We start from the raw sequence: 20,222 nt of genomic DNA on the forward strand, positions 1-20,222 counted from the left end.
GAAATAATTTGTTTCAAGTGCCTGGCATGTAGCAGTAATCAGTAAATGCTAACTATTAACAATGTGCATCTGGCCTGAAATATTCCAGTATACTCTTTTTTTTTTTTCCAGAATAGTCTTTTGTCCCCTTTGCTCAATTAGTTTTCCGACCCATTTTTAAAATGCAGTTTTATTGAGGAGTATTCGCACACCATTAATCCATCCAAAGTATACAATCAGTGGCTCGCAGTATCATCACATAGTTGTGCATTCCTCATCACAATCAATTTTAGAACATTTTAATTACTCCAAAAAAAGAAATAGAAATAAAAAAGAAAACCCAAAATAACTGATACCCTTTATCCTCTCCTATTATTATTTTTTTTCACAGACCATACAATCCATCCTAAGTGTCCAAGCAATGGCTCTTGGTATAATTGCATTGTTATGCATTCACCACTGTAGCTGATAGGAGAACATTCTCAATTCTTACAAAGAAAAAAATCCCATACCACTTCTATCACCCTGTTACTGACATTCAGATTTGATATAGTGCCTTTGTTACCATTAATGCAAGAATATTACAATGTTACTGTTAACTATAGACCTTGAGTTTATATTAATTGCATTTTTTCCCATATATCACCTTTTAACACCATGTAATAGGGATGTATGCTTGTTCTAGTTTTCTCATATGTATACAATTAACCACCATCATTGTCCACTCTAGGTTTCACTGAGTTATACAATCCTATTTTTTATCCTCTAGCTTTCCTTCTGGTGACATACATGACTCTAGCCTTCCTTTTTCAACCATACTCACACTCAACTTTATTAATTACACTTAGAGTATTGTGTTACCTCACACAGTATTGTGCTATCCATTTCCAAACCTTTACAATAAACCTTTATAGAATACGATTGACTATTTTGTATTCTCTAATCATCGGTTGCCCAATCTTTGCCCTCTTTCTATTTCCTGATAACCTGTGCTCTCTGATTTTACTCTCAGAGTTTGCTCTTTATAGTTAGTTCATATTAGTGAGACCATACAGTAATTGTCCTTTTGTTTCTAGCTTATTTCACTCAACATTATGTCCTCAGGGTTCATTCATGTTGTTGCATGCATCATAACTTTATTTTGTCTTACAGCTCCATAATATTCCATCGTATGTAAATGCCACAATTTGCTTATCCACTTGTCAGTTGATAGACATTTGGGCTTTTCCATCTATTGGCAGTAGCAAATAATGCCACTGTAAACATTGGTGTGCAAATCTTTGTTCGTGAACCTGCTTTCAGTTCTTCTGAATATATACCTAGTGATGGAATTGCTGGATCATATGGGAGTTCTATACTCAGCTTCCTGAAGAACCACCAAACTGCCTTCCAAAATGGCTGCACTATTCTACATTCCCACCAACAGTGAATAAGTGTACCTGTTTTTCCACATCCTCTCCAGCACTTGCAGTTTTCTGTTTTTTTTTTTGTTGTTGTTGTTGTTTGTTTAAATAATGGCCATTCTAGTAGCTATGAGATAGAATCTCATTGTGGTTTTGATTTGCATTTCCCTGATAGCTAATGAAGTTGAGCATCTTTTCATATGCTTTCCATATGTTTTAGAAAAGTGTCTGTTCATGTTCTTTTGCCCAGTTTTAAAATTGGTTTTTTGTCTTTTTATTGTTGAGTTGTAGGATCTCTTTATATATTCTGGATATTAAAGCCTTGTCAGATAAGTAGTTTCCAAATATTATTTCCCATTGAATAGGCTGCCTTTTTGCTTTCTTGCCGAAGTCCTTTGAGGCACTAAAGTATTCAGTTCTGAGGAAATCCCATTTATCTGTTTCTTCTTTTATTGCTTGCACTTTGGATGTAAGGTCTAGGAAATCACCTCCTATCACAAGATCTTTAAGATACTTCTCGACATTTTCTTGTAAGAGTTTTACGGTCCTAGCTTTAATGTTTAGGTCCTTGATCCATTTTGAGTTAATTTTTTATATAAGGTATGAGATAGGGATCTTCTTTCATTCTTTTGAATGTAAATATCCAGTTCTCTGAACACCATTTGTTCAAGAGGCTTTTCTGCCCCAGTTGAGTGGACTTGGCCATAATTGATTGTCAAAAATCAATTGTCCATAGATGAGAGGGTCTGTTTCTGAATCTCAATTCAATTTCATTGGTCAGTATATCTAGCTGTGCCAGTACCATCTGTTTTGACTTCCATAGTGTTGTAATATGCTTTCAAGTCAGGTAGTGTGAGACCTCCAACTTTGTTTTTCTTTCTCAAGATGTTTTTAGCTATTTGGAGCACCCTGCCCTTCCAAATAAATTTGGTTATTGGTTTTTCTATTTCTTCAAAGTAGGTTGTTGGGATCTTGACTGGTATTGCATTGAATCTATAAATCATTTTGGGTAGACTTGACATTTAACTATATTTAGTCTTCCAATCCATGAACATGGTATGTCCTTCCATTTATTTAGTTCTCTGGATTTGTTTTAGCAGTGTTTTGTAGTTCCTTTGTATACATTCTTTATGTCTTTGGTTAAATTTATTTCTAGATATCTGATTCTTTTGGTTGCTATTATAAATAGAATTCTTTGATTGATTTCCTCCTCAGATTGCTCATTACTAGTATATAGAAACACTACTGATTTTTGTATGTTGATCTTGAATCCTGCCCCTTTGCTGAACTCGTTTATTAACTCTAGTAACTTTATTGTAGATTTTTCAGGACTTTCTACATATGAGATCATGTCCTCTGCAAACAGTGGAAATTTTACTTCTTCCTTTCCAATTTAGATGTCTTTTATTTCTTTTTCTTGCCTAATTGCTCTAGCTAGAACTTCCAGCACAGTGTTGAATAACAGTGGTGACACTGGGCATCCTTGTCTTGTTCCAGATCTTAGAGGGAAAGCTTTCAGTCTTTCACCATTGAATATGATGTTAGCTGTGGGTTTTTCTTATGTGCCCTTTATAATCTTGAGGAAGTTTCCTTCTATTCTCATCTTTCAAAGTTTTTTTTTTCCAAGAAAGGATACTGAATTTTGTCAGATGCCTATTCTGCATTAATAGAGATGATCTTGTGGTTTTTTCCTTCGATTTATTGATTTGTTTTATTACATTAATTGATTTTCTTGTGTTGAATCAGCCTTGCATATCTGGAATAAATCCCACTTGGTCATGGTGTATAATTCTTTTAATGTGCTGCTGGATTCGGTTTGCAAGTATTTTGTTGAGGATTTTTGCATCTGGGCTCTGCCCCCACCCCCTTTTCTTAGGGAAGATATGCCCTTTAGGGAATTATCTCCTTCACTTGACTTCTTCCTTTATCTCTCTGACTATCTTAACTCCACCCCTGCCTCAGTCAGTGCTGACCGCTGAAAATGCCTGAGGCTTTCTGTTGTGAGCTACATCAGAATGAGAGAAAAAAAAGAAAAAGGAAAGAAATCCCCTTTTCAGATCCGGTTCCCAGGCCCCCAGTTTTGCCAGTCAAGAGCCGGAGTTGGTACCCGGTTCTTTGTACCCCTTTTCTTGGGGCACAGCTCTTTTTCAGTATTCTGAGCTCAGCTGACTCCAAAAGCCTATGTATGTGTGTATGTATGTATGTATGTATTTTCCATCAGCCCTGCCTCCTTTCTGCCAGGAGAGACCTCATGGTTCCTTTCCTGCTTGCTCTGGGTTTATCTGTGCTCATAGCTTGTATTCAGTAGTTCAAATTTGTTAATTTAAAAACTCAGTTGGAGCTTGGTTGAGTGACCTTCTCTTGCTCCCAACAGAGACCACTTCTTTTTCCCACAGGGAAGTGTTCCGTCTCAGCCGCGCCTATGGGGAGGGGTGCCAGCCATGCAGGGGCTTTACTTACAGTTCTGTGCTGCAATCTCAGCAATTCTACCTATTGTGGACTGGTGTATGATGTGTATCCAGTCATGGATGTCCCCCAAACAGTTTTTCCAGACTACTTGTTGTTGCTGGCTATTTACTAGTTGCTCTAGAGGAATGACTAAATTCCATAGCTCTCTACATTGCCATCTTGCCCCGTCTCTCTTCGGTATGTTTTCTTAAATTAAAAAAAAATTGAAAAGACGATATCAGTATGTTTATTCAGTCACAAGATACTAATTTGATATTAGCAAATAGTGAAGTGATACTATGCCATTAATAGCATAGATCCTTAGAAGGTAGTAAATTCTTAGGTCTAGAAGTATTTGACCTCTAACTTCTAGAACCCCACAGTCTTCATTAAGTAAAATTCCTTTTTAAAATAAATACTGGTAACCAAATATTGGTGACCAGAATTTTCTCTTGATCTGGAAACTTGTTGATCCCAGATATAAAAGCAATGAAATACATGAAAATATGTCTACATTAAATTGTTTGTCCATATCACAATGCATAAGTTATAGAGTATGTTTGCTCTTCATTTTTGTGTTTATCACTTAATGACTTGACAGCCATTAGATTGACTGTCAGTGTTCACATCTGAAAGAAATTAGGTTCATGAAGGAATTTTAATTAAATCTAAATTATACTAAAAATTGATACGTAAAGCTTACTACAAAAATAGTAATACTTAGCAAAACCTCTGGTTCTTGCATATCTCATATATGGAAAGCATTTACTGTAACCATATCTATTGTTTTCTTTTTGGCTTTTTGGCTAAATTGGTTTGAGAGGTATTTCAATAATTTCTCATAAAGTTAAAATTGATTCTTTAGTAGTATTCACCCTTATAGTAAGAATACAATATTCTATGTTACACAACTGAATATATGTGCAAGTATTTCTGCCCATATTTTACTATTTGCTGTTTCTTTGAATTTGTTCTCAGGTATCAGTTTGACCATGAAGTTTATTTCTGATTTATGTGCTTTAGTAAGACTTAATTTAAAACAAATGTATCAACGGTATGCTTGTTTTCACTAATATAAAAGTAATTTGGCAAACGTAAATTTTCTTAGGTGTAACTTACATTCAGACTTTTTTTTGTTCGTTTGCATTCATAGTAGCTTATTGAATGTTTAGCAGAACTGACACAGCACAAGTTATTGGAGTTACTTATTCCTGAAGCATATTAATTATAATTAGTTCCGATTTGTTAATGCTGCTGTTATGCAAAACACCAGAAACGGATTGGCTGTTATAAGCGGGTTTATTTGGCCACAAATTTACAGTTCCGAGTGTCCAAACTGAGGCATCAACAAGATGATACTGAAGAATAACCAGTGGTGTCTGGAATACCTCTGTTGGTTGGGAATGCACGTGGCTGGTGACTGCTGGTCCTTTGCTCCCAGGTTGTGTTTCAAAATGGCTTTCTCCAAAATGTCTCTGGGCTCTTGCCTTAGCTCTTTTCTCTCGGCTCCTATGTGTCATTGCTTCTTTCTCCCAGAGCGTTTCTCTCTAAGCATCTGGGGGTCCCCTCTTTGCTTCTCCGGGGCAAACTCTGGACTTCATCTTTTAGCTTGGCATCTCCAAACATCCTTCTGTCCACATCTTCAAGCGTCAGCAAGTATCTCTCCAAAATGTCCCTCTCAGCTGCACTGAGCTCCTTCTGCTTTTGAGCTCTTTTATAGGACTCCAGTGATTAAATCAAGAGCCTCCTTGAATGGGTGGGGCCCATATCTCCATGGAAATAATTTAATCAAATGTTTTGCCCACAGTTGATTGAGTCACATCTCCATGGAAACAATCAAAAGATTTCAACCTAATCACCACTAATACATCTGCCCCCACAAGACTGCATTAAAGAATATAGCTTTTCAGGGGGGACATAATATATCCAAACTGGCACATAATTGTTAGAATATGTTTAGTTAGTATGTATCAAGGAGGCACTTAAGTCCTATAACACAGAATATTGTATTCTTACTATAATATTATACCATTGGACAATTGTTATTATTGCAAGATCATGGGTAAGTTCATAGGGTTACCAATTTTAGGTACTCTACAATTTGATAATACTGTAAATTGTCCCAATTAATCCTAGAAGGGCTATTTTTTTTCTTTTTACAGTAGAAATCGTTTTATGATATCTAGCTCTGAAATGCTTTCTTCTCATCTTAACTGGTATTGTGAATGAGTACTCAAGTAAATAGGGGTTTATCTATGACTGTTTAAGGAAGTGAAACCCCAGAGGAAAGGACTGCTGCTTTAGTCATTAAAGCAAAATTTGGATAAAGGACTAATGCTTTTAATTTTTTGATGTTTCCAATTCTTAGAGCAAAATAAGAGAGTGATAAAAGTGATTGTATCTAACTTAACTGTCCTAATAAAAGATACACCTTTGTATACTTTGTATAAAAGTAATTGTTCTTAGCTTTGAGGAAATTGTTCTTGACCTTTGAGAATCTAAGGAAAGGTTTAGGTATTTTTCCTGGAAAAATACACACAAAATTTTTTACTAGAGTTTTAAGGGTTTTGCAGTCTTCCTAAAGCCTTTTGGACTCCACCTTAAGAATCCCTGTTGTAATATATGAGGGAGGAGGAAGACACACTGAAACCTTTCTTTTCTCCTTACTAATGCTCCAGTCAGCATCTGTTAGAGTAACAAAGTCCCGAACAGATGAGATGGGAAACAAAGGGAACAACAGCAGTTCTAAGAACAACATGAAATGTTACTTTCATTTGAATACACTTATAATACATATTTGGGGAAGCTGGATAGAAATCCACCCATTCACTTAAATAATTGGATGTTTTGCTAGGATCCTTTCCTTGTGACTCCAGATTTATTTATTTATTTTTAAATAGTATGCTTTATTTTTATAGCATTTTCTAGGATTACAGAAAAGAGTTCTCATATACCCCCACCGCCAAGTACACCTTTTCCCCATTAGCATCTTGCATTAGTGTGGTACATTTGTTCAATTGATGACTAATATTGATACATTTTTAGTAACTGAAGTCTGTAGTTTACATTCGTGTTCACTCTGTGTACATACAGTTCTGTGGTTTATTTTTTATTAGCTAAGTTGTTGATGGTATTAATAAAACATCTGCCAGATAGATAATACATGTTAAAATGGAAAATGTCATGTTACAGAATAAAGTTTCCTGAAACAAAGCTAGAACTGGTTTGTCTGATTAGTGTATATAAGAACCCAAACGACATTGATTTACCCTCAGTTGTTTTCTTTTCCCTCGTTTCACTTAGTGTTAGCTTGCAGGGTATGAGAGTGACTTTATAATACCTCGAAGTGTATTTGGACTCTTGGCTAGCACCTACATAGAGCTTTTTTAAGCTTAAAAGAAAGGATCAAATAAACCGTCATATCCTGCCTCCCAATAAAGGCTTCTTTCTTACATTGAGGTGCTATATTGTGGTGTATTACTGTATCCTCCTAACCTAAAGTAATTAATTTATACTGTATTTTAGTACATTTTAGCTATTCTCACTACATAGTTTTTTTAGGGCAATTACGATTATCATTCCTCTTTATGTACCTTCACGTTTCTCAGTCTTGAGTGATGTATGGACCTTTTCTAAAGTAAAAATTCTCAGACTGCTCAGTAATAAATATCTATAGCCATTTCTCAGACTTGAGTTCTTTAGTCTTTTTGTTTTTTAGCTTTTTAATTTTGAAATACATCAGACATATAAGACAGTTAAAATATAATACCGACCTCATAAGAAGAATTCCAACATGCCCTTACCCACTCATCCCCACCCAGATACCGAGATCTACAAATTTTTGCTTTTTTCTGTCTATTCATCTGTTTATTTGTATATTTATCTATCCTTTTCTGAACATTTGAGTGTGGGTTTATACAATATGTTCCTTGAACACTTAACACTTGTACATTTCCTAAGAACAAGGATATTCACTTATGTAACCACCTTAAGTGCAGTTATCAAGTTCAAGCAATTTAACATTGATATAAACCTTACAGACTATATTCCCATTTTTTGTATATCCCAATAATGTCCCTTTGAGCCTTTCTCCTCCCTTGCAATATCCCATCCAGGATCATGTGTTGCATTTAATTGTTATTGTCTCTTTAGTTGCTCTTTCTTTCCTGTTTTTTTTTTTTTTTAATTGTGGGAACATATATACAATATAAACTTGCCCATCTTATTAACCACTCCCAAGCATACCATTCAGTGGGATTAATAGCATTCACAATATTGCAGTACTCTCACCACCATTATTCAAACTTTCCTATCCCCCCAAACAAATGCATTATGCATTAACTCCTCATTCTGCCTGTTCCCCATCCCTGGCATCCTATACTCTTAATTTCTGTCTCTCTGAGCTTGCATATCCTCCAGTATTTTCTTTGTAGTTGCTGTGGGGCTTACATTTAATTTCCTAAATCTGTAACAGTCTCATTTGCTTTGATAGCAACTTAACTTCAATAAACTATGTTCATCTATCCCACCGTCCCCCCACCTTTATGTGGTTCTTGTAACAAATTACGTTTATATATCATGAGTCCAAAAGCACTGATTTCTCATTACGTTTTGCGCATTTCCCTTTTAGTTCCTGTAGGAAATAAAAAGTAGAATTACAAACCAAAACTACAATAGTGTGACATTTATATTTACCCATGTCATTACTCTCACCAGAGATTTTTATTTCTTCACGCGGCTTTGATCTATTGTCCTTTACTTTCAACCTCCAGAACTCTTTTTAGTATCTCTTAGAGGGCCAGTCTAGTGGAGACAAACTGCCTTAGCTTTTGTTGCTTTAGGAATTTCTTAATCTCTTCCTCATATTTGAAAGACAGTTTTGCCAAATATTGGAATCTTGGGTGGCAGTTTTTGACTTTCACCACTCTAAATATGTCATCCCATGCCTTTTTGCCTTTATGGTTGCCGATGAGAAATCAGCATTTAATCTTATTGAGGTCCCTTGCATATGACACATTGCTTTTCTTTTGCAGCTTTCAGAATTCTCTCTTTGTCGTTCAACAATTTGATTATAATATGCTGTGGTGTGAGTCGATTTGTGTTTATCCTATTTGGAGTTTGTTGAGCACCTTGGATGTGCATATTTACATCTTTTGTTAAATTTGGGGAATTTTCAGCCATTATTTCTTCGAATATTTTCTCTGCAGCTTTCTTCTGGGACTCTAGCAATGTATTTATTAGTATGCTTGATGGTGTCCCATAGGTCTTCAGGCTTTGTTACTTTTCTTCATTATTCTTCCTGCCTCTCAGACTGGCTGATTTTAGTTGTCTTATTTTCAGGTTCCCTGGTTATTTCTTCTGCCAACTCCCATCTGTTGTTGAACCCCTCTAGGGAATTTTTAATTTCTGTTACTGTGGTCTTCAGCTGTTAGTTCCTTTTCATAATTTCTGTATCTGTATTTATATTCTCTTTGTGTTCATCTTTCATTTTCCTGATTTTCTTTAGTTCTTTGTCCATGTTTTCCTTTAGCTCTTTGAACATGTCTAGGACCATGCTTTTAGAGTTTTTGTCTGGTATGTCCTAGGTCTGGTCCTCCTTGTTGATGGTTTCTAATGCTTTAATCTTCTACCTTGCCTGGGCCATCATTTCCTGTTTCTTCCTATGTTTTGTTGAACCTGGACATTTTGATATTTTAATATTTTATCACTGAAATGTAGTCTTTGTGGCATCTGTTCCTTATCCAGCTAGTGTTATGATGGAGTTTTCCTTGAATGCCAGGAGCTAACATTAAAAAAAAATAAAGGAAAGAAAAAGAAAATGCCTTTCCCATTGCCCAGTGTTTGGGATTCACCTATCCAAGTGCTGTCCTTCAGGGCTTATCTATACAATGGGTTGTATGAGAATAATTCAAGGCTCTAGGGGCCTTCCTGTATGACCGTAGGAATTCTCCCATTTACACAGTTTGGTATGTCCCCTTTCCCTAGGATAGTTTCCTCATGGTCCAGAATATTCCTTTGTTTTTGTTTTTACTAGTCTGGCACAGTGGTTTTCAGATAGGGACAGTTTTTCCTTTCAGGGAACGTTTGGCAGCATTTGGAGACATTTTTAATTGTTGCAACCTGTTGGGAGGAGGGCTTGCTGCTGGTATCTAGTGGTTAGAGGCTGGGGATAGCTGCTAAACATCGTACAATTTATTCCCAGGCAACCTCCCACAGCAAAGGATTACACAGCCCAAAATGTCAATAATGCTGAAGTTTAGAAACCCTGGTATACCCAGAATGTAGTCTTTGAGGAAATTCCCATGAGGTTCTAGAATCAGTCATACAAGGCATGTTTGTACCTGCTCAATAGGAAAGGCAGGTTTTACCTCACAGATCATAGCCTTTACTTCCCTGTCTTCAACATGATTGGGTAAAAATGTATTTTCAGACAGGAGCTATTTTCAGCTAGAGCTACATGCTCTTGCTATTTTTCATTCTTGACTCTGCTTTTTATTCTTCTGTAAACTTGTTGCTTTCATTCCATTGTCACAGTTTAGTAGAGGTTATGATCACATCTTACCTTGATTGCTGCAAGAACGTGTGTTTTTAAATTAAACTTTTTATTTTGAGATAATTGTGGATTCACATGCAGTTGTAAGAAATATTAAAAGAGAGGATCCCATGCACCCTTTGTTCAGTTTCCCCCAGTGGTAATATCTTGCAAAAATATAGTACAGTGGAACAACCAAGCTATTAACTTTAGTACAGTCCATAAATCTTGTTCCCATTTCCCCAGTTTTACATATACTTATTTGAGTGTGTGTATTTAGCTCTATGCACTTTTATCACATGTATAGGTTAGTGTATCCACCACCACATGCAGAACAGTTCCATCGCAGGGATCCCTTGTATTGTCCTTTTATACCCCCACCGTCTAATCGATTGTATCTTTTCCCTAATCTGTAAAATTTGGATGAATAATATTAATAGTAACTACCTCAGAGCTATTACACAGATTAAGATTATGCAAATAGTATTAATCAGTGCCTCATGTATAGTAAGTAGTCAATAAATGGCAGTTTCTAATGATTACTGAATCCTTAGCCTGACATATGGTAAGCACTCAAATGTTTAGATGAGTAAATAACTTACAGGCTAGATCCTTTCTAAATTCCCAGAATGTGCGTTATTTCATTTCTTCTGCATAAATCCCACAGCCTTTTGAAATCTAGATTTAAGCCTTCCATCTAATTATTTTGTCAGTCACATGCTATTTTCTATTGTGCCATTAATGAAATTAATTAATTTACTAGTAGTGAGGTATTTTTCTTCCTAACAGATTACATGCATCTACTGATTTTTGTATCCTTCATGATATCTAGTATGTTACACGTACAGTAATTGCTCAGTTGATATATACTGTTGGAAGTACATCACTTTATGTCCAAATGAATTCACAGAAATTGGCTGTCCATCTTGTAATTTTATAAGTAATCATTGTTTTGTGTGAGTCCTGGTTTTATTATTTTGGAATGCTTAAGCATTCCCATATGAATGAAAAAAATTAAATATGATGAAGCTATTTTCATAAACTGGTAAATCAACACTGCTTTGTTTACTTATTAACAGAAATCTTACGTGGTAAAAGCTTTTTCTGGTTTTTATCTGTAGTTCTGTTTGCTTCTATTAATGTGCTAGATAAAAAATGGAATGATTCTACATAGTATTTTGGAAGTAATACCCCAGTGGCTTCTGATGAATTCACTATGGAGAATGAGGGAAAGGGAGAAATCATACTCCTAGGTTTATGGTTTAAGCAACTGAGTAAATTTTCTGAGATAGTAAAGACTCCTGCCCTTGTGTGGAGCTTAAATTGTAGCAGAAGGAGATAATTAAAAAAAAAAAAAAAAAGATGAGTAAATAATACCGTACCTTAAAAGATCATTAGTGTTGTGGGGAGAAAATGCTGGGTACTGACTGAGGATGGTTTAGGAGAAGGCAGGCATTGGGGTTAGTGTAGGCCTCATTGAGAAAATAAAGCAACAGCCAATGTAGCAGTCTTAAGGTTGGCACATGTTTCGCATGCTGAAATAGCAGGAAAGCCGTGTGGCTGGGTGCCAGGGAATAAATGATGAGCATAGTAGAGGGAAATGAGATCATGTAGGTCCAAAGACATGCAGAATGGTATAAGGCTTTGTAGGCCATTATTTGGTGAACCAGCATCATTCTGGCTGCCCTGTTGAGATTGGCATGTGGGGGGTGGGGTGGCAGAAGCAGGAGGGAACAGTTAAGCTGTTGATGCAATAATCCAGATGTGAGAAATGATGATGGTTATACGGTCCAGGGAGTTAGCAGTAAAGGTAGTAAGAATTAGATTCCATACCTGATACATTTTGTTAAACGTTTGGAAATAGTGTGAGAGAGAAAAAGAGGTATCAAGGATGACTCCAAGAATTTTAATCTGAGCATCTAAAAGGTTGGAATAAATTGCCAACAACTGAAATGTTCGAGAAGTCTACAGTTAGAGTACATTTTGAGGGTAGCATTAGGAGTTCAGCTTGGACATGTTAAGAAAGAATATCTCCTTGTTCAAAGTAGACTTGTCGGGTTGGCTGTTGAACATGAATCTAGAGTTCAGGAGAAAGTGCTGAGCTGGAAGTATTACTTTGGATTATCAGCATATGGATGACAACAAGGGAGTGAGTATAGATGGACAAAAGAAGATAATTGGAGACTAAGGCCTAGGGTATTCACAACATTATAAAGTTGAAGAGAAGAGGAGGGACCAGCAAAGGAGAATGAGGGGAGAACCAGTGAGGTAATAGGAGTGGTGTCCTGAAAATCTGGTGAAGAAAGTGACTGCTGAAATGTCAAGTAAGATGAGAATTGAGAACCAATCATTGCAAAACAGTCATTGCTGACCTTAATAAGATCAGTTTTGGTGGAGCAGTGAGGGTGATAGACTAATTTGGGAGCATTTGAGAGAGAATGGAAGAAGAAACTAATAGATGGCTAGTTTTTAGCCAAAAGCAAGTAGCATTTTGGTCGTAGGTAGCCAGGGGGGTTAAGATTGAGACTTTTTTAAATGGGAGCAAAACAGCATGTCTTTTTATGATAGGAATGATACAGTAGAAAGGGGAATTCTTGTGATCTTTTCCTTTTTTTTTTTCTCTTCTGATTTTTTCAGTCATATTGATTCTTGTTGCTTCTAAATAAGTTTTCATTTCTATAATGGGAATTTATTTAAAGAATCCCATCTTTTATGTTTAAGGGAAAAGAGAATCCTAAATGTTGTTTTCTGTATTGGTTTTTGAAAGCCTAGTCAACTGCCTTTCTCTCCTTAAGTTTTGTTCAATTTTTTGGTGACAAATGAAGCAGTTGAGGTATTTTTTTTTTAATATTGTTGATTACAGTATTTTAGGCTGTTGCTTAGATGACCCCTTGTTGTGTTGCTGGTACTACTGAAGTGAAAAGAGCAATTTTTTAAAAAGAGTTATTTATATTCTTTCTGGTTCTGCTTTAATACTGATGAGAATTTCTAAATATCTATTAGATATTTAATTGATAACATTATCTATATTACTTTTGAGTATAATATTTGTTTTACCATGGGTATGCTTTTGCAGATATTAGATTTGCTTAAGTGGACAGAAACAAGACCATGGGCATTTGCACTTAAGCAGAAATTTATGTATATGTATATGTAGTAAGGAGTCAAACGTTGGATTACTGTGAATTAGATCTTGTTTTCCCTTTGGCACAGTTATTTAATTGGTGGTTCCATTTCTTACTAAAGGTTCATGAGAACCTATATATAAAAACCACAAAATACCCATACTCCTCATCTTTTTTCTTACATTTGAGAGATCCTCAATGCCTTCATCTGATAGCAGTTGTAATCATCTAGTCTTAGCTTAATTTGTAAGATAGATTTTAAATTGTTTAAGTCATTTTGAATTTGTGTAAGGTTGTAGTTATAATCCAGAATTATTTGGAGAAATTTTCAAAATTCACGTTTTAAAAGTCTCCCTGATGTGATTCTGATGTGTACCCTTGCTTAAGAACCATTGAATAACAAAAAAAATAAATTAATTAAAATAAAAATTTATGTTTTTATTCATCATAAAAGCTAATACAGGAGTGCCTATCCAAAAGTGTTTATTTTTCTGCATAGAATTTTCCTTTGTAGCAGTATCAGTTAGTTAGTAGAAAAAACTAGCAAAATCACACATGCTTTGGATGTTTGGATATAACTTGATTGTTAGAGCAGCTCAGTGTTAGTAACTTGCTCCTCTGGAGTTTGCCAGAAATTCTTTGGTATAGGCCACTTAACTTGCAGTACCTTAGATTCCTAGCCCGGAATCTTGATGTAACTTGCCTTGCAACTTTATGGACTTGAGGGAATATTTACTAAGCATGAGCCAGAGAGTTACTTTACTCTGCTTCCCTCTTTCTACCCCACCCCCTAATTTTAAGTATTCAGGACATCCTGGATCAAATATTTAGATTTCACTTTTTCCTCTCCAAAGGACCCCAAGGGTAGGGTGGAATGATTTTAGTCATCCGGGTATTTAAATTGGCTTCTAAAGGGCAGTATTAAAAAAGAATAGTTCTTAAAAGCTGATTGAAGCAGTTAGGACTAAATTAGCTAGAATATGTTTGTTTACAGCTTTGTGTTCCTCAGGTGGCGTTGCAGGCTGGTGAGATCTCTTTATCTCTTCATTCTTTTTGTTTCTGCTGTAGCCTAGGGATTGCTCTTTCATTAGTCTACCTAAGTAATTTTTTTCACCACTTTATTATCTCTTTAAACAAAAAGCATCCATCTTTGCCTCAGTTTCACTTTTCTGGTCAAGCGATAGGGCGGCTTAGTGGTTGGCACCCTGTTGCTCCTGAGAAAGAGAATTCAGCCACTATACTGTTCTGTTTTGTTGATGGTGATAGTGGAGCTATGATTTTAAGGAGTAAGGAGTCACACCACTTGAGTTGGTAGATTAGGATAGAATATGAGGATTTAGACATTGGATTTCATGAGCTTGGCAGTCTACTAGGTGGAGCAACCTGAAATTAAAATTAAGAAGGGACTTGGTTAAGTATTTGGGTCAACTAGAGATTTAGAAGAAAAAACATTGAGGGATCCATCCGAAGGAGAGATTCCAACAGAAAGAATAGGAAACTAAGATGAAGACTGCCTGAATCCCCCTCTCCTATGCAGATATGCACTTTTCTGAGTAGAAATGGTATGTTTTTGTTCTGTTTGTAAGCCAGTAATAATACTTACAGCAAATATAAGTAGGTTTAAGATTTACTTATACCAGAGAAAATAAAAGTTTGAAATAAAATTATACTGAAAAATGAACCAGAGCTGCCCATTTCTAGGGTCTTTAAAAGTGGTCTAAAGTTCTCTTTGAGTTTCTGACAACGTTCTCATCTTATTCTTTAGAGATGCTTAACTAGGATGCTTGATAGAATCATCTATGGAGATGCTTGCTACAACCTACTCCAAAAAGACTGAATCCAAATCACCTCAAGGGTTGGATTCCAGAAAAAACTTCCTTAGGTTTAAGGACCTGCTTAAGGACCCATTTCCCTCCAATACTAGAATTGAGGTTAAATTCTGAAAATTTTAATTTAATTTTGTTTTTAATATTATGAAAATGTTATATATTATTTATGAATATTATCTTACCATTTAAGGGGTAGATAGGAAGAAAATGGAAAAATGTGAAGAGGCAAATGATGGGACTAAAAATTCAATGGAGTTACGTAGTCTCATTGCATAATGAAAAATTCAGTGGAGTTACATAGTCTCGTTGCATAATGAGAAGCCCATACCACTATTTGTTGAAAAATGTGTGGAATTTATTGAAGATACAGGTAGGATAGAAGTATCATTGCAAGAGATTTTATTTAAAATTTTGTATTTGCTGCATTAATTGTTATTCAAATGTTTGTGATTTGTTAAAGCTAAATTTTGAAAGAGTTGTGTTATTGTCATTATTTGGACTGATTGCCTTTAGTATTGACGTACTGATATTTGGAAATTTTTTTGTTGGCCAGTAAATACTATTTTGTTTTTTTCTTTGACCCTTAAAGTGGCTAAGTTGAACGCTAAGATGTTAAACTTACCTTCTTCTGGAATTTGGAATAACTTGATTATTAAATTATGCTATTTAATGAATAATTGCAATCAATAATTGCAAGTATAGATATGCATAAAAACCTCACTGGGACGTGTTCCAAAGATCAAATAAAATTAATAGACCATACCTAAATGGAATTGGACATTGTTTACTCCTAGTTTGTCCCTTGTGTTGGCATTGAAAAATGACCTTTCCTAATCTTTCCCTACCTATTCAGTCTTAGCTTCTTATTTCCTAAAGGGAACATTTTCTTGTTGTCAGTCATTTCTTCTCAGTTGACTTTTGTCTCTTTCCATTGTTCAAGTTGCTGCTTGTAGCAGAATGTATTTAATTAGTCCCATATTGATGGATATTTAGGTTGAATATGACTTTCGAATATTTCTTTTGAACCAAAATATATATTAACATTTCTTAATATTTGTTATTCTGAAGAAAATTAATTTTTGTAGTTTTAACTTGAATATGTTTTCTTATAGCAGAAAAAGAAAACTAAGAACTTCAATCCACCAACACGTAGAAATTGGGAAAGTAATTACTTTGGGATGCCCCTCCAAGATCTGGTTACAGCTGAGAAGCCCATACCACTATTTGTTGAAAAATGTGTGGAATTTATTGAAGATACAGGTAGGATAGAAGTATCATTGCAAGAGATTTTATTTAAAGTTTCATATTTGCTGCATTAACTGTTATTCAAATGTTTGTGATTTGTTAAAGCTAAATTTTGAAAGAGTTGTGTTATTGTCATTATTTGGACTGATTGCCTTTAGTATTGACATACTGATATTTGGAAATTTTTTTGTTAGCCAGTAAATACTATTTTGTTTTTTTCTTTGACCCTTAAAGTGGCTAAGTTGAATGCTAAGATGTTAAACTTACCTTCTTCTGGAATTTAGAATAACTTGATTATTAGATTATGCTATTTAATCAAGAGATAGCTATGATCTGAGTCTATAATATAGAAGACTTCAGTATTGTTAAAGTCCAATACATTTTCATATGGATTTCCACAGATCTATGAAAGGCATTTTGTTCTGTTTGTGATGTTACTATTTTGCTCAGTCACATCAGCTTGATGTGATTTCATGTGATTGAATGGACTACAGAATTTAGTAATTTGAAAACATGAGCTAATTCCATTTTAGCTTTATTTGTTCTTAATATTGTTCTTTGATATCCAAGGGTTTTTTGTTGTTGTTTTGTTTTGTTTTGTTTTGTTTAAACTAGGTTACCTGTGTCCTATCTAAAAAATCGTTCTTATCTTTATTTAGATGTACTCTTTACTCTTTAGTCAGATGGTCAGCTCAATTGTTCTATACATATTGGGTTGTCTGTCTGGCAAGGAATGCTGACTTTCAGTAGTTATTTTAGCAATAGTGGGGAAATACTTGCTATCTACTAGTACAGTTGAAATAGCATATATCCTCTCCCTGTTAATTATTAATTCATAAAACCTCCATTTGGATATGCCCATAATCATTTATTTTTTTCTTTCAACAAATATTTTAAAAATGTGGTTTAGGCAAATACATTGCCTATATTTGTCTCCATCTTTTCTAACATGTTAGAAACACAAAAGTTCTTACAATATTAGCTTCCTGCTTTTGGTTTAAATTCTCTTTTTCTCTAGTAGTATAATTATACCTTATGTATATGACAGAGCAGTTAGAAAATAATTTTCTTTAGAGATTGGAAAATAATAAAATAATAGATTAGCATTTATAAATGTCTAATCTGTATGCCTTTTGTTTCTTTTTTTTTGCCTTCTTGCAGCGCCTAGGACCTCCAGTACAATGTTAAGTAGATATGCTAGAGAATAGACTTCCTTGCCTTGTTCCCATTCTTAGGAAGAAAGATCTGATCTTTCATCATTGAGTATGAGGTTAGCTGTTGGTTTGCTATAGATGTTCTTTATCAGGTTGAGAAAGTACCCTTGTATTTCTTGTTTGATGAGAGTTTTTTTCTGAAGTGGATATTGGTTTTATCACATTTTTTTCTGCCATCTATTGAGATCATATGGCTCTTTTTTAGTCTGTTTATATGGTGGATTATATTAATTGATTTTCAAATGTTAAACTAATTTTGTATTCCTGGGATAAACCCCACTTGGTCATAATGTATTATTCTTTTTATATATTGCTGAGTTCAGTTTGCTAAAATGTTAAGAATTCCTGTAATATTGGTCTGTAATTTTCTTGTGTTGTCTTTGTCTGGTTTTGGTATCAGGGTAAAGCCTGCATCATAGGCTGAGTTTATTTTCTGAATGAATATGTAAAGAATCGCTAATATTGCTCCTTAAATTTTTTGTAGAATTCACCAGTGAAACTATTTGGGCCTGAAATTTTCTTTGTGAGATGTTTTTAACTATGAATTAAATTCTTTTGCTATAGATAGGACTATAGATTTTCAGTTTCCTCTTGAGTGAGCATTGGTTTTTGTGTCTTTTGGGGAATTTGTCCATTTCATCTGAGTTTGGTATAAGGTTGTTTATAAATTTATTACTATCCTTATAATATCTTTAGCATCTGCAGTGATATTTTCTCTTTCTTTCCTGATATTACTGATTTGTGTCTTCTCTCTCACTTGCTTTCTCTTCATCAGTCTGGTTAGAGGTTTATAGGTTGTAATTGCTCTTTTCAAAGAACCAACTTTTAGTTTCATTTAATTTTTTTGTCCTTTTGTCCATTTTCTAATTCATTGAGTTCCACTTCTTTCTTAAAGTTTTACCCACACATTTATTATTTTATATATTCTTCATTCCTTTTTTTAGATTCAGATTTTCATGTGGTATCACTTTTCTTGACCTGTGCAGGGTTTCTACTAATGAATTCTCTCAGCAATTTTTATCTGAATAATGTCTTATTTTACCCTCAATTTTGAAAGATACTTTCCGGGGTATGTATTTTTTTATACATAATAGCTTTATCGAAATAAAAGTCACATACCATTGCATTAACCCATTTAAAGTGAACAATTAATTAATATTTTGGTATGTTCACAAAGTTGTGCAACAATCACTACAGTCCATTTTAGAACATTTTCATCACCCCAAAAAGAAACCCCATCATATTAAACAGTTACTCCTCTTCCCCCACCCCCTCCCCAAGCAAGCACTAATCTACTTTCTGTCTCTAAAATTTCTCTCTTCTGGACATTTCCTATAGAGTCATATAGTATAGCCTTTTGTGACTGGCTTCTTTCTTTTAGATACAATTTTCAAGGATCTTCCATATTGTAGCATGTCAGTATTTCATTCCTTTTTATTACTGATAACTTTATGAATATACCCTATTTTATTTATCCATTCATCAGCTGATGGACATTTGGGTTATTTCCACTTTTTAGCTGTTGTGAATAACACTACTATGAGCATTCACATACAAATTTTTGCATGGATGTATGTTTTCATTTCTCTTAGGGTATGCAGCTAGAAGTGGAATTGCTGGGTTATATATATCTCTGTATAATGCTTGAAGTACTACCAGAATGTTTTCTAAAATGGGTATACCATTTTTCATTCTGTACAGCAGCATGTGAAAATTCCAGTTTCTCAACATCCTTACCAACACTTGTTTTTGATTTGTGTATCCCTGATGGCTAATGAGACTGGCTATTTGTGTATCTTCTTTGGAGAAATGTCTATTCAGACCTTTTACCCATTTTAAAATTAAGTTATTTGTCTTTTGTTGAATTATAAGAGCTCCTTGTATATTCTGGTTACAAGTACTTTTTGGAAATCATGTGCAGAATCTTCTCCCATTTGCTGGGTTGTCTTTCACTTTCTTGATGGTCATGGCTTAAGAAGTACAAAAGTTTTAAATTTTGATGAAGTCCAGTTTATTTTTTATTTTGTCACTTGTGTGTTTGGTGTCATATCTAAGAAAGTTTGCCTAGTCTGATATCTAAAAGGTTTTCACCTATTCTTCTAAGAGTTTTATAGTTTTAGCTCTTATATTTAAGTCTGTGATCGATTTTTAGGTTAATTTTCGTGTATGGTGTAAGGAAGGGTTCCAACTTGATTATTTTGCTGAATTCATTTGTTTATTATGTCTAGTAGTCTTTTTGTGTGTATTTCTTGGGATTTTTCTGTAACTAGGCTTAAATCATCTGTGAATAGAGATAGTTTTACTTCTTCCTTTCCAATTTGGATGCTGTAAATTTCTTTTTCTTTCCTCATTGCTCTGGTTAGAGCATTCAGTACAATGTAGAATTGCAATGATGAAAGTGGTCATCCTTGTCTTCTTGGTCATAGAGGGAAAGCTTTCATTCTTTC

The 20,222-nt window shown here is 34.6% G+C and overlaps 1 protein-coding gene across 5 annotated transcripts in view; it reads left to right on the forward strand.

Annotated features, from left to right (window-relative positions):
- Nucleotides 1–20,222, forward strand: part of ARHGAP5 (Rho GTPase activating protein 5) — a 64,773-nt gene that overhangs the window by 23,882 nt on the left and 20,669 nt on the right. For 4 of the 5 annotated variants that reach the window (XM_037834772.1, XM_037834773.1, XM_037834770.1 and 1 more), the window contains exon 3: nt 16,429–16,576. In XM_037834772.1, the coding sequence (XP_037690700.1) occupies nt 16,429–16,576 (148 nt within the window). The remainder of the gene's footprint in view (nt 1–16,428; nt 16,577–20,222) is intronic. The other variant, XM_037834774.1, reaches the window with a different exon arrangement.

Source organism: Choloepus didactylus, chromosome 4 (assembly GCF_015220235.1).
Source record: "Choloepus didactylus isolate mChoDid1 chromosome 4, mChoDid1.pri, whole genome shotgun sequence".
NCBI lineage: Eukaryota > Metazoa > Chordata > Mammalia > Pilosa > Megalonychidae > Choloepus > Choloepus didactylus.